Source organism: Erythrolamprus reginae, unplaced genomic scaffold (genome assembly GCF_031021105.1).
Source record: "Erythrolamprus reginae isolate rEryReg1 unplaced genomic scaffold, rEryReg1.hap1 H_10, whole genome shotgun sequence".
NCBI lineage: Eukaryota > Metazoa > Chordata > Lepidosauria > Squamata > Dipsadidae > Erythrolamprus > Erythrolamprus reginae.
In genome coordinates, this window is record NW_027248463.1 from 643,652 (window position 1) to 659,006 (window position 15,355).

At 44.7% G+C, this 15,355-nt stretch overlaps 1 protein-coding gene across 4 annotated transcripts in view; it reads right to left on the minus strand.

The window, feature by feature from the left end:
- Positions 1–15,355, minus strand: part of LOC139155337 (proline-rich protein 5-like) — a 91,620-nt gene that overhangs the window by 34,176 nt on the left and 42,089 nt on the right. For all 4 annotated transcript variants that reach the window (XM_070730470.1, XM_070730469.1, XM_070730471.1 and 1 more), the window contains one exon: positions 5,272–5,320. In XM_070730470.1, the coding sequence (XP_070586571.1) occupies positions 5,272–5,320 (49 nt within the window). The remainder of the gene's footprint in view (positions 1–5,271; positions 5,321–15,355) is intronic.

A 15,355-nucleotide genomic window follows, 5' to 3' on the forward strand; every position in this document is an offset into this window, starting at 1 on the left:
TTTTTTTTACAATCATACACCAACACAAATAACATCTTCAATAGTTAATATTGTTATTCTGCAGAATATGGTTTAAGAATATTCGCAGAGATCTCCCAAAGAGAGTTGGGCAGAGTCACTAAGAGTGAGTGGACGGCCATGAAAATATTCTTAAATAAATAATAAAAAATATAACTAATAAAATAAAACAAGCATGGAGAAATAAAACAAAAGAAAAAATATACTGATATGTCTAGAAAAAAAAAGATGCATGCGGAGCAAAGAGGTGAAGACAGGTGGAGTCTGCTGTCAATCTATCAGCCACCTCAGAATTCCATATTAGATCCCCAGGGCAATTCTCAGAGCCAAGTCTTTAGGTCCTTACAGAAAAATAGGAGGTTCGAGACAGATCTTACCCTGCAGGGCAAGATGTTCCAAAGGACAGATGCTATGGCAGTGAAGGCTCTTTTTTCTGGATTCTAATGGTCAGAGTTCTTTGATTGACAGGATCTGCAGTAGGCTCTCACTTGAGTAGGAGTGGAAGGTCTTAGTAGGATTAAGGTTCATCAGGTAGCCTGGACCTATGCCATTAAAGGCTTTAAAGGTCACAACTAGCACCTTGAACTGCACTCAAAAGCAGACCGGTAGTCAGCGTAATCTGCCAGTCTACTACAATACTTATAATCATGGAATTGGGAAACTGCTCGTGCAATGAAGTCTAATACTCTACTCAGTGCAAAAAAATCCACATTAAACCATCCCTGACAGAGACTTACTCAGTTTTTTCTTATCCTTAAATAAAAAATGTTTAATAAGAAAGACACCTCTCTAAGTACAGTGACAACTCTATCTAAGAACGCCTCTACTTAAGAACTTTTCTAGATAAGAACTGGGTGTTCAATATTTTTTTGCCTCTTCTCAAGAACTATTTCCCAATTACAAACCCAAGCTTCCGAAACTGTAACTGGAAAAGGCAGGGAGAAGCCTCCATGGGGCCCCTCTAGGAATCTCCTGGGAGGAAACAGGGCTGGAAAAGGTGGAGAGAAGCCTCTGTGGGGCTTCTCTAGGAATCTCCTGGGAGGAAACAGGGCCTCTACCCTCCCTGTGGTTTCCCCAATCACACACATTATTTACTTTTACATTGATTCTTATGGGAAAAATTGCTTCTTCTTACAACCTTTTCTACTTAAGAATCTGATCACGAAACAAATTAAGTTCGTAAGTAGAGGTACCACTCTACTTCTGAAATCTAATTTCAAATTACTCTTACTGCTGGGGGGGTTTTCCCCCTCACATTCAACTGGAATATTTCTTCCCCCTGGGATGATATATATAATAGCAGCCTTTTGTATAATCATGTCCAAGGTGCCCTCTGGACTATCAGAATTCCCAGACAAAGTGGTCATAAGAATTCAAGGAATTAAAATCCTACATCCATCTGGATACGCCAGTTTGAAAAAGCCTGGAGGTTATGCATGCAAACAGAATTTTATGTAATAAAACATGTCCATGGTTTTGAGCATTCCTTCCACTGTGAAAAAGAGGCAGATGAATCATATGAGTAATTTTTATAAGCAACTATTCCTCTAACATTCATGGGAAGTGTTTGTGGTTTCAAGAGATGCCTAGAGTGTACCTATACTGCATGAACAGGGAATAATTCCCAACTATCCAGAATAGTTGTGAATTCCTTATCTGATGGGAAATAATTGCCTGACCAGGGATCTTTATGCAAACTAGCACACAGAGGAACAGTGAACAAAGCAGAAAATTGGTCAGCAGTATTATGTTCAATTGCTATTTTCCTGCAAATTCAGAAAAAGCCAAAATAAGAATGCAGGCAAAAAAATAAATAAATACACAAATGGTCCAAATATATAGCAATCATGGGGAAGAAGCTATTTTCATTTTGAGAAATGCATCAATGCCCTTGCAGTGCTTCCTTCCCAAGAAGTTTTGAAATACCATGCCAACCCACTTCAAATTACTCAGTAAAGACTATGCTTAAAATAATCCATGGTTTGTTTTTATATGGTGCATAGAGGTCTAAGTTCCTTTTTAGTAGAAAGCCTTTCTCTGTGTTACCTAGAAGTTTAGCAATTACTTTAGATTCAATAAATATATCTTTGGGCAAAAGTAAGCAATCATCTTCTGAAATTTCTCAAAATGCTAGAATAAACAATTACTTATGTTATTCTCACATAATAGCCAGAAATGCTGGCTTTAAATCACTGCTTACAAGCCAGAATTGTAAACCATGGTTCCTTACTAATTTACAAATTCTGTCTTGTATGGAGACCAATAGCCAAATATCTCTAGTTCAATTGATGGTCCAATCAATCATTACAGATTTACTTAACAATTGAAGCTATCAGGAGTAGTGAATAAGTTGAAATTCACCACCATGCCAGTCATGATTTCAATACTGCCGATTTATTGTGTTTATTCTATTATTGTTTTAGGTGACTTATTTAAAATATAGACATAAGCAGACCCTAAATTACAGCAACAAGTCATTGGGGAAAATAACATTTTGAGTTTTTTCCCCCTTATCACTTAAATGCCATTACATGCACTAGAAACAAGTACTAAATGTTTGTAACCTACAAATCTTACCAGTTAAAGTTGGTTCTCACTAATCAATCTACTAAAACATTCACTTATTAATTTTGTGTCATGACATTCATCTGACCTGAATGGGGGCTGGTTTAAATTTGTGCTATAAAATGACACACTATAACACTGATGGCAAACCTATGGTACAGGTGCCACAGATGGCACGTGGAACCATATCTGCTGGCACATGAGCTGTTGCCCTAGCTCAGCTTCAATGTGCATGTGTGTGCCAGCCACCTGATTTTTGGCTCACATAGAGGCTCTGAGAGGGTCTGGCTTCCAGAGAGCCCTGGGGGGATGGGGAGGATGTTTTTATCCTCTCACAACTTCAGAGAAGCCTTTGAAGTCTGGGGAGGGCAAAACACAAGCCTACTGGGCCTAGCAGAAGTTGGCAAACAGGCTGTTTCCAGCCTCCAGAGGGCCTCCAAGGGATGGGGAAGCTGTTTTTGCCCTCCCCAAGCACTGAATTATGCGTGTGAGCAATCATACATGCACAATAGTGGGAACCCACACTCTTCTGGCACCTGAGGAAAAATAGGTTCACCATCACTGCACTATAAAATACTGCCTGGAATTACAATCTTCAGTTGTTTTTATTTCATTACTTAGCACGCAGTAGGCTTGGTAAGTTTATAAATTTTATTGGGGTTTTGTTTGTTTGTTTCTGGAACAAGAAAGAATAAAATACAGTGAAATTTAGTATCCCTGTGTGTTGTATGTATGTATGTATACGTGTGTGTGTATGTGTGTGTATGTAGTGTGTGTGCATGCGTGTGTGTGTGTGTGTGTTGGTGTTTATATGTGTTTATATATGTGTTTCAAGTTAGTCTGCCTTTTTGGAAATTCTTGTGGCTACTTCTGGGAAATCTAACATTTATATCCGTCCCCAATATAGAGGTGGACGAAAGAAACATCCTATTCATAATTTGATTTCAGAGGTTTCATTTTCACTAATGAGGCTGGTTTTTTTCAGCAACAATAGCCATGAATTTGTATACATATTTTTTGCACTCTTGTAGATAACAGGATCCAAACTTTTTCTGTGGTTAAATTCAAGATCTTTGAGGGCTATTTATTAGTCAAGAGATACATGATAATAATTTCACTCTGACTCATACATTTCCTCACCTCCACTGTTTGAATTATTGTTGCTCTGCAGACTATTCAAACTTCAAAAAGCAATGCTACATTCCCTGAAAGTCTTATTAAATGAGATTTCTCTTCATGTGTTTCAAAGCCACAACCACAACATATTTTAGTGCCCGGTGGAACTATGTGGGTAGACAGCTTATCTAACATGCATGTCACATTTAAGTGCTAAGAACGGGTATTTATACTGCACACCTTATGTCACTGCTTAAGTAGCTTTTTTTCAAAAGGTGAAGAAGGGCTAAGCATCATAGCATGAATTCCTGGGGAGGAAAACTCATCCAAGGAAGCTGTTCTCAAGAATGGTCTCAGTGACTACTGATGCCATCTTAAATCCATATAGAGAAATGCATTAATCCTATGGTACAAGAGACCACATAAAGTATTTCTGATTAGGGAATATTAAACCGTCAGTTGTATATTTATTGCAAGGTGGAATATCTTCAAAGACTGTTATTGTGGAAACTTCTATATGATACCTTATTATCAAATCTCCTTATTCTGTTTGATTTTATAATGTTCAAAGGTGCTCCAGAGTTTTCTAGTGCAGAGATCCCCATCCTCAGGTCCATAGACCGGCACCAGTCAGCAGCATGCAAGAAACCAGGCCGTACAATAAAGCAAAGACCCATGTGCTGAATGCAGGTACCACACAAACCACGGCCTCTCTGGTCTGTGGGAAAGCCTCTCACCGCAGAACTGGTCCCTAGTGCTCAAAAGGTTGGGAGCCACTGCTCTGGGGGAATCTGTTAATCTTTGACTAACTACTCAGCTATTATCTTAAAAGATCTTGGGTATATTATTTATCCCAAATGTTTATAAGGCATTGAAGTACATTTCCACGTATACGTTTTGCATTGAGAATGATGAAGGGAATGTGGAAAAGAGCAACATTAGTTATGAGCATTTTAACTTATCAATGCATACAACCATGTACTGGGAGCTTTATCTTCTCGTATGTGAGCCATTGCCTTAGTTCAGATCCAGCACACATGTGCAGCTGTCCAGCTGATTTGGGGCTTGTGCAGAGGCTCTGGGAGGAAGTTTTTGGTCTCTTGATGGCTTCTGGAGGACAGGCAGAGAGAGAGTTTTCACCCTCCCCATGCTCCAAGAAAGCCTCTGGAGCCTGGGGAGGGCGAAAAACGGGTCTACCAGGCGTACCAGAAATGAGGGACAGGGGAGTAGATTGTGCATGCATGAATGGGGGCAGCGGGGTGTGTGTGTGTGTGTGTCGTGCATACATGAATGGGATGGGGTGCATGGAGAGCACTGAATTATGTGTGTGTGTGTGTGTGATCGCAGGCACCCACGTGCTTTCAGCACTCAAGGAAAAAAAGGTTTGCGATCACTGTTTTAACCTTGGCTATCATGCTATATTGCTCAAAACACTTTCTAATTTTCTATTCAAAATCCAAGAATGTGCAGCTTCTTAAAAAGGAGAAGAAAAAGAAAAGCCAGAATAAACATTTAACCAAAAGATAGTTCAATTTCATTATTTCCTCCAACCACTTAAGGATTAAATGTTACCTGAAAATAGTCTGTGATGAAGGATCCCAGCTCACTCTTCAACAACTGCCTGGAAAGAAATGGATCATTTATCATGAAAACACTTCCAGAAAATAGTAATAAAAATAGATATTTACTAAACTCTACAATGTAAAGGTGACTAATAAGTTACTTTGAGACTTTTATGTATTGCTTAATTTTATTTCTTTCATGCTTTCCCATGACACATCTGGTACTTGACAAGAAGTCCTAAGTTGGTGGAACATCAAACTTTTAGCTGATATAACATTATGTTTAAGCAAAGCCAGTTTCATTTGTTTTTAATCTGATTTATCCCACATTTGCATGAATCATTTAGAATCACATTCTGATAATGCATTCCTTGTAGCATGTTAACTACCTGGATTAGAAATATCTATTTGTATGATACAAACTTTATAGAAGAATTTAATCAAAAGACCTTAAACTCCTGTCAAGGAATAACAAGTTCAATTTTTAAAGAAGGTGAGATCTGATTTGGCAATCTCCTACATTCCTATATACTTTGAGTGGGCTGGAAAGCAATGCAAAACCAAAGTTTCTACTTTCCCAGTCCTGTTAACTTATAATGCTTTGATGTCCTATCCCACATGCATTTAATGCCTAATAATCATTAAGATACCATTTCAAACCTTACAAAAATCTGTAAGACAAAATCCAGTCACTATGCTAGAAGAGAAACATTTTCAGCAACATTCCAATACAGAAAAGCCTTGTCATTTTCTGATCAATGACAAACATTATATAATTCCAATTTCAAACGTTTATCCTCAAGTACCGGTAAATAATATTGCTTTTTAAATTTGAATCTTTTCAAGCAGAATTGAGGTATAGCTGATTTTGAATTTTGAATACCTGAAAATAATGGAGAGGATGAACCCACGGAACTTGCAATCAAACCCCATCTATGACTTCAAAATAATAATTTAAAAAGCATTTTGCAGTAGTATGTTACTACTATGACACAACCTCCCTGTTACAGTTTGTCAAGAAGTTGAGACTCTAAGACATGACTTTTCTCCTTGCTGCACCCAGTAATTTATAGTTCCAACATTAATTCAATACATAAGATTTGTAAGAATTCTGAATTCCTGTTCTCAATTTCCACCCCATAGTGCTTTTCAAAGTATGGGCAGCCATTCTTCACCAATGTTATTTCTTTCCTCCTTTTTAAATTATCCCATTCACTGGACTAACAAATTTGCTTTCTGAGCTTATGTAAACTAAAACCACCAATTCCTTCCCTAATCCTGTATGATCAAAACCTTCCAGGCATTCACCCAATACGTTTGCTATTCATTTTCTCACTCCAGCAATTAACCAATCCAGTGAACAAACCTAATCAGGCATCCTTGCAAAGTAAGCTTTATTAAATGAAGGATTTTGTGATCTGCAGCCCAATTTAGTTAATGCATCAAGTGAACTTTAATCCACATAACAAAATTAATTTGTCTTCAAAATGAAACACACAAATTTGCTGTGATGTTCCAATACATTTATCCTTCTGGAAATTATGATAAAAGAGGTGTAATTGGTGGTTTTGTTGACAGTTGATTGATCCAATTGAAATTTCTGCCTCTTCTTGTTAAACACAAGCAAGCTAGTTATATGCATTTGCTTATATACATGGAAGGCAGTTGCATAGCTTGAGAAACAAATGTTGCCTTTACAAAAAAAAGAAAACGAATGTACTGCAGTTAACAGCAACCTTCCTTCCCAAGCCTTTTATTTAAAGTATGCATTAAAACAGTAAGATTGTTATCCATAAGCATGAAGGGGGATGGGGGATTGATTTCAGAATAAACTTGCAAAGCCATTTATCAGAGTATGAAGAACTATATCTTACTGAGACGATACAAAAAGCACACAAAAAAATACCCCCTTTATGGAGGCTTCATTTTTGTTTTCAAAGCAAGATCTTATGACCAAAACTGCATGCTTTAAAACAGATGTTTTTAAATCAGTCACATAAATCTGTGCTACTGGAGAAAATGTCAGCTGTTTTTAATTAACTCACTGAGTACATATCAATCAGAAGCATGGAGGATACTGATAACCTTTTGTGGAAACATTTCAGCTTTCTTGGCATTGACAATGTTTAAACAAGTTCATGGAGTTGAAGGAAGAAAGGCCATGGGGGGTGTAGGGGTATGGAAGGAAACCATTTTACGTGTTTACCAAATTTGAAGCTTTAATCAAACTAACGTTTGTTTCCATTTCCTAGAGAAAATTCTTACCTATTGCCAGGCTTTTGTTTTTGGTTTTTTGGTGCCTTAAAGTCATTGTTGACTCTTGATGACTACTTGGACAAGTCCCTGCGGTAATTCACCAATCTTATTGGTAGAGACTGAGTTAATTTAAATATTTAAATATGAGGTAGTCACCGCCCCTTAGCAGCCCCCAATACCTCAGTTTTAAAAACGAAGCCAGTTTAAGGATAACCTGTTTATTGAACAACAACCATACAGGCAGCACGTCGCCCATCTACGGTAAGACTCTACCAGTCCACTTGGGCGGCCTTCTGTAAGTTTTGTTCGGATCACCAGCTTAACCCGGGGGAGGCTTCGGTTGTGTCAATCTTACGATTCCTACAGTCAGGGGTGGAGAAAGGGTTAGCCCCAAATACCTTGAAAAGGCATTTAGCGGCTCTGGCAACCATCATCCGGGTACCCCACGCTCGCTCCCTGGCACAGGATCCTTGGATTAGGGATTTTATTAAGGGCGCGATTAACACTCATGCGCCTCCAGTGCATAGGTTCCCGACGTGGGACCTTTCCCTAGTACTCAAGGCGTTGACAGCCCCTCCTTTCGAGCCAATGAGGACGATTCCAGTACGATTGCTCTCCTTAAAGACTGCCTTTTTAGTGGCAATTACGTCGGCACGCAGAGTGTCGGAGCTGTCGGCCCTGTCTACGCGTGCAGATTTATGTATATTCCACCCTGATCGGGTAGTTTTAAGGTTGGACCCTACATTTATCCCCAAAATTAACTCTGGGTTTCATAGGGCTCAAGAGTTAGTCTTGCCAGACTTTTGCACACATGGACAGCACCCTCTCGAGCTGAGATGGCACAAGGTAGATGTTCGGAGGGCCTTGAAAATCTACATCAGACGGACTGGACATTTCAGGAAATCTGAGCGGCTGTTTGTGTCCTTTGGTCAGCGATCAATGGGTCTGGCAGTGTCGGCTAAATCCATCAGTCGCTGGCTGAAAGACTGTATTGAGGAGGCTTACAAAGCCCGGTCTCAGGTACCACCAACCGGGGTAACAGCGCATTCCACTAGAAGTGCAGCCACTTCAGTGGCTTGGAGGACTCAGGCGTCCATTGAGGACATTTGCAGGGCGGCTACGTGGGCGTCTCCTAATACCTTCATACGCCATTACAAACTGGACTCAGTAGCTTCGGCGGAAGCTTCGTTTGGGAGACGGGTTTTGCAGCAAGTGTGTTCAACTCCTGCGACCGTAGCTCAGCCTTTTCCCTCCCATGGGTAGTAATCTTTGGCATATCCCATGTTGGACTCTCCTTCCAGATGCAGTGGAGAAGAACCGTTGTACATACCTGAACGGTCTTCTCGATGCACTGGAAGGAGAGTCCAAACCCACCCGGCATGGTTGTTTCGCCAAGTCGCTGGAGTTTGGGATTCAATACACTGTTATGAGGTTATATGGTTGTTGTTCAATAAACAGGTTATCCTTAAACTGGCTTCGTTTTTAAAACTGAGGTATTGGGGGCTGCTAAGGGGCGGTGACTACCTCATATTTAAATATTTAAATTAACTCAGTCTCTACCAATAAGATTGGTGAATTACCCAACCTGAGACTGAACATGTGCCATCCTCCGATATATTTAGGCAAAGCATCAAACGCCCATGGCAACAGCCTGCAGCAGCTCAAGGTCCTTCAGTCATCGAAAGGAAATTTTATACCTTGGATGATGACATGGAAAAGCTGCTAGAATTTCCGCCCATCGATCAGCCAGTAATGACCTTGATCTCTAAGGCCTTAGTACCATCTGAGACTGGTGACAGCTTGAAGCCGGAGGATAGAAAGGCGGAAATTTTATTGAGGAAATCCCATCATATGGCTAGCTGGGCGTTTCGGGCAGCGACCGCGGCTTCATTTTTCAATAGGGCCTCCATAATGTGGTTACAGGAGGTACAGGCCCGCCTAGGTCCGGAAGAAGGTCGCTTACGTCAGGACCTCAGTAAATTATTGGCAGCTGCGGAGTTTTCTGCGGATGCAACTCTCCATGCCGCAAAGTTTTCGGCTAGAGGGATGGCGGCGTCACTTGCATCCAGACGCCTCCTGTGGCTGAGGAGTTGGCCAGCGGACCTGAAGTCCAAGTGGAACCTGGCATCATCTCCATACCAAGGGGAGAAGCTCTTTGGAGAAGCCTTGGACCCTGTCCTCATCGAGGATAAGGACAAACGTAAGACCCTCCCTAGAGCATACCGGCGCCAGGAGCAGGAGTGGCTGCACTTCTAGTGGAATGCGCTGTTACCCCGGTTGGTGGTACCTGAGACCGGGCTTTGTAAGCCTCCTCAATACAGTCTTTCAGCCAGCGACTGATGGATTTAGCCGACACTGCCAGACCCATTGATCGCTGACCAAAGGACACAAACAGCCGCTCAGATTTCCTGAAATGTCCAGTCCGTCTGATGTAGATTTTCAAGGCCCTCCGAACATCTACCTTGTGCCATCTCAGCTCGAGAGGGTGCTGTCCATGTGTGCAAAAGTCTGGCAAGACTAACTCTTGAGCCCTATGAAACCCAGAGTTAATTTTGGGGATAAATGTAGGGTCCAACCTTAAAACTACCCGATCAGGGTGGAATATACATAAATCTGCACGCGTAGACAGGGCCGACAGCTCCGACACTCTGCGTGCCGACGTAATTGCCACTAAAAAGGCAGTCTTTAAGGAGAGCAATCGTACTGGAATCGTCCTCATTGGCTCGAAAGGAGGGGCTGTCAACGCCTTGAGTACTAGGGAAAGGTCCCACGTCGGGAACCTATGCACTGGAGGCGCATGAGTGTTAATCGCGCCCTTAATAAAATCCCTAATCCAAGGATCCTGTGCCAGGGAGCGAGCGTGGGGTACCCGGATGATGGTTGCCAGAGCCGCTAAATGCCTTTTCAAGGTATTTGGGGCTAACCCTTTCTCCACCCCTGACTGTAGGAATCGTAAGATTGACACAACCGAAGCCTCCCCCGGGTTAAGCTGGTGATCCGAACAAAACTTACAGAAGGCCGCCCAAGTGGACTGGTAGAGTCTTACCGTAGATGGGCGACGTGCTGCCTGTATGGTGGATATAACCTCGTCTGGTAAGGCCTGCTGTCTCAGACCCGCCCTTTCAAGTGCCAGGCGGTCAGTTTGAACCACTGAGGGTCCGGATGGCAAACTGACCCCTGAACCAACACTACCTCGGAATCTGGAATCCTCCACGGGGAAGACACCGACAGGGCTACTAGGTCTGCAAACCAAGGCCGTCTCGGCCAATAGGGAGCCACCAAGATCATTTCCACCCCCTCCCGAATTGTCTTGTCTAATATCCGTTGAATAAGACACGTGGGGGGAAAGGCATACAGTAACCCCTGGGGCCATGGTGACCATAGGGCGTTGACCCCCTCCGCCCCTGGAGTCGGAAACCGGGAGAAAAACCTCTGCAATTGGGTGTTTGCTGGGGTTGCGAAGAGGTCCACCAATGGAAGACCAAATCGTAGCACTATCTGCTTGAAGAGTGCAGGGTCCAGCTGCCACTCCGAAGGATCCAGAGTGGACCTGCTCAGCCAGTCCGCCTGCACATTGCTGGTCCCGGCAATATGCTCCGCCGTCAGAGAGGCCAGATGAGATTCGGCCCAATCGAAGAGGTCCGTGGCTTGAGTCATGAGGCGATGAGATCTGGTACCTCCTTGATGGTTCAGGTGGGCTTTTGTGGCCACGTTGTCCGTCAGAACCAGGACATGCCTGTCTTGAACCCAGGGAGCGAAGGCCTGAAGGGCTAAGAAAACCGCTCTGAGTTCGAGAACGTTGATATTGACCTGGGTTAAGTCCTCCTGACACCACAGGCCCTGAGCTATATGAGGCCCCATATGAGCGCCCCAGCCCGACAAGCTCGCGTCTGTTGTGATGATCACACGCTCGTGGCTGCGAAGAGGAGAACCCTGGATCAAAGCTGGGGACAACCACCATGCCAGCGACTGCTTGACCGAAGCTGGGAGTCGCACCTTTCGGTGGGAGTGACTCATCTTGTCCCTCTGGGTCGGGAGGAGAAACCATTGTAGGCCCCTCATATGATGGCGAGCCCAAGGCACAATCCCTATGGCTGAGACCATAGTCCCTAGTACCTTGGACAATGTCGCCAACGGTATTTGCCTTTGTCGACGAAGGCTGGTTACCAATCTCCGTATATTGAGGACCCTCTCTGGTGTTAGCGAGACCGTGTCCTCCGCGGTGTCTATGATGGAGCCGAGGTGTTGGATTGATGTGGTGGGATGAAGATGGCTCTTCTCCACGTTGACCGTGTAGCCGTGCCTCTCCAGAGTTTCCCGTGTGAGCGCCAGATGGTGTTGCGCTTGGACCATAGACTTGGACATAACGATTATGTCGTCCAAGTATGCCATAACTCTTATGGACTGGGCCCTTAGATGTGCTGTCAGAATGTCCATCAGCTTCGTAAATGTACGGGGAGCCGAAGATAGGCCGAACGGCATGGCACGGTACTGGTAGTGGACCCCGTTGAGACAAAACCTGAGATACCGACGATGAGCTGGCCAAACCGGAACATGCAGGTAAGCCTCTTTGAGGTCGATAGATGTGAGAAAATCGTTGTGCCGAACAGAGGCCAAAATTGACTGCAGGGAGTGCATGCGAAATCTGCGATACCGAATGAAGGTATTCAGGAGCTTTAGGTTTAATATCATCCTGAACCCCCCCGAAGACTTCGGCACTAGGAACACAACGGAATAAAATCCCGTGCCCTTGGCATGTTCGGGCACCTTCTCTATTGCTTGTATGTTGAGAAGGTGTGTTATCTCCAGTTGAAGATGACGTCTTTTGAGTGGGTCTCGCGTTAGTGGACAGGTGACAAACCGGTTTGGCGGGGGCTGCAAGAATTCCAGGCGCAGTCCTCTTGATATTGTGGCCCTTGCCCACTTGTCGGTGGAGGTAATTCTCCAGGAGGCACTGAAGCGTTGAAGTTTGCCTCCTATGGGCTGTAATGGAGCCAAGTCATTTTGTGCGCCTGAAGCCACGTTGGTTCCCTCTAAAAGGACGCCGAGACTGCTGGTATCCTCTGGGCCTATCCTGAAAGGCCGCTCGGTCCCCTCTAAAGGTGGGCTGGCCATAATGATTTTGGGTGTATGGCCTATTACCTTGACTCGCCGAGGAAGAGGAATCCCAACGAAAGGGCTGACGGCGAGCGTAAGGATTGGGTCTACGCTCCTGGCGCCGGTATGCTCTAGGGAGGGTCTTACGTTTGTCCTTATCCTCGATGAGGACAGGGTCCAAGGCTTCTCCAAAGAGCTTCTCCCCTTGGTATGGAGATGATGCCAGGTTCCACTTGGACTTCAGGTCCGCTGGCCAACTCCTCAGCCACAGGAGGCGTCTGGATGCAAGTGACGCCGCCATCCCTCTAGCCGAAAACTTTGCGGCATGGAGAGTTGCATCCGCAGAAAACTCCGCAGCTGCCAATAATTTACTGAGGTCCTGACGTAAGCGACCTTCTTCCGGACCTAGGCGGGCCTGTACCTCCTGTAACCACATTATGGAGGCCCTATTGAAAAATGAAGCCGCGGTCGCTGCCCGAAACGCCCAGCTAGCCATATGATGGGATTTCCTCAATAAAATTTCCGCCTTTCTATCCTCCGGCTTCAAGCTGTCACCAGTCTCAGATGGTACTAAGGCCTTAGAGATCAAGGTCATTACTGGCTGATCGATGGGCGGAAATTCTAGCAGCTTTTCCATGTCATCATCCAAGGTATAAAATTTCCTTTCGATGACTGAAGGACCTTGAGCTGCTGCAGGCTGTTGCCATGGGCGTTTGATGCTTTGCCTAAATATATCGGAGGATGGCACATGTTCAGTCTCAGGTTGGGGCTCCTTGAATAGCACTGCTGAAGGCTTAGGGTCCTCTGAGGCCTCGGAGGCCTTGGTTGGACCTGGTAAATCTGCCACCTGCTTAGCTTTGTGTAGCAGAATTTTAAAAAGGGGAGCCTTAAAAAGTCCAGCTTGCACAGGAGGATCTGGAGCTGATTCATCATCTGAAAAATCGTATTCTTTTTCCATGTCCTCCAGGGGAGACGGCTCCTCCATCCAGGACCCCATACCCGAGGGGGGCGGTGCAGCCCACAGGTTCTTGGGCTGTGCAGAGCGGGGGTGTTGGGCAGTTTGTTGCACCCCCACAGCCATCCCTTGTGAGTATACATCAGAGATGAGGCCTTGCAAGGCAGGGGACATCTGCTGCCAGGTATCAGGTGCCACACGCAACCCAGCCGCAGTGGGTGTAAAGGTGGCAGATGGGGCACTCCGTAATGAGTGGCTGGCAGACCCTGGTCTCTGTTGCTGAGGCCCAGCAGGAGGAACCACTTGAGGCATGAAGTGCTGCCTCTCTGGAGACCATTCCCTCTCTGATAATGTCTCTGATGGTCTCAAATTACATTGGGCTGGTGGATCCCTGGCCTGCAATAAGGGAGAGGTGGTTCTAGGAGTTAAGAGGGCTGCCTCCAGTCTCTGCTCCAACGCTTTAATGCGCCTCTCTGCCTCCTTCATTGATGAAGATGTTTGGGCCTTAGATTTGTCCTTGGACTTCCCCTTGCCTTTATCCTGAGGCAATACACTGGGGGAAGATGACTTCTCAAGGGTCTTTTCCTCCATACTCACAGTTCACAGTTGTTTTTAAACAGCGAGCTCAAAAGACACTTGACAGACACGACTGTCAATGGCCAAATATCAGCGAAAAATGGCGTCTAGGCAATTTAGAGCATAATGCTGCCCAGTGACAGTTGGTCGCGCCCAGTGATTGGGCGGAGAGCAACATTACCCGCCCAATCATGGCGGGGCGCGGGATTCCTTGCCTTCAAAAATGGCGTTCCCGCTTTTTCTGCCGCTGACAGGCTCTGGGAGGCTCGCCGGTAAGGGCCCTGCCCCCCCCACGCTCGAAACTGACAGCCGTTTTAAATAGCCGATCCGCGCGGCTTTTCCGGCTCAGCGAGCGGCTTGCGGCGGCGGCGGCTGTCAAATTAGCCGCCGAACAGCTGAGAGGCGCTGGCTGGGCGCCAAACCCAAGCGCCTTCGTTCCCGGCGAAATTCTCGCCGTCCAAGCTTCCCAGTGAGGGGGGCTGACCCCCTCACCTTCAGCTGGCAGCCGGGTATGGCCACTGAGGCCGGGGACCCAAGGCTGAGTTGCTCCTCGCTGAGCATAGTACCCACTGAGGGAAGGGAAGCTCGAGGAGATTCACGGTGGGGGTGATTCTGCCCGCGGAGGGCAGAGACCCCTTGAAATCCCTTTCCTGATTCACAGCACCTGCAAAAAGAAAGGGGAAAAAAAACCAGAAAAATTAATAATTTATTATTACTATCATTATTAGTATTATTACTATTATCATTATTACTATTATTATTAATGCTTCATCAGAGAAGCCAACTCAACAGTCTCTACACTAAGACTGAGTTTTTAAAACTGAGGTATTGGGGGCTGCTAAGGGGCGGTGACTACCTCATATTTAAATATTTAAATTAACTCAGTCTCTACCAATAAGATTGGTGAATTACCCCATGTTGGACTCTCCTTCCAGATGCAGTGGAGAAGGAAACCATTTTACGTGTTTACCAAATTTGAAGCTTTAATCAAACTAACGTTTGTTTCCATTTCCTAGAGAAAATTCTTACCTATTGCCAGGCTTTTGTTTTTGGTTTTTTGGTGCCTTAAAGTCATTGTTGACTCTTGATGACTACTTGGACAAGTCCCTGCGGTATTCTTGGCAAAGTTTTTGAAAATGGTTTGCCATTACCTCCTTCTTAGGGCTAAGAGAGAATGAGTGGCTTAAGGTCACCAGGCTTTGTGCTAAAG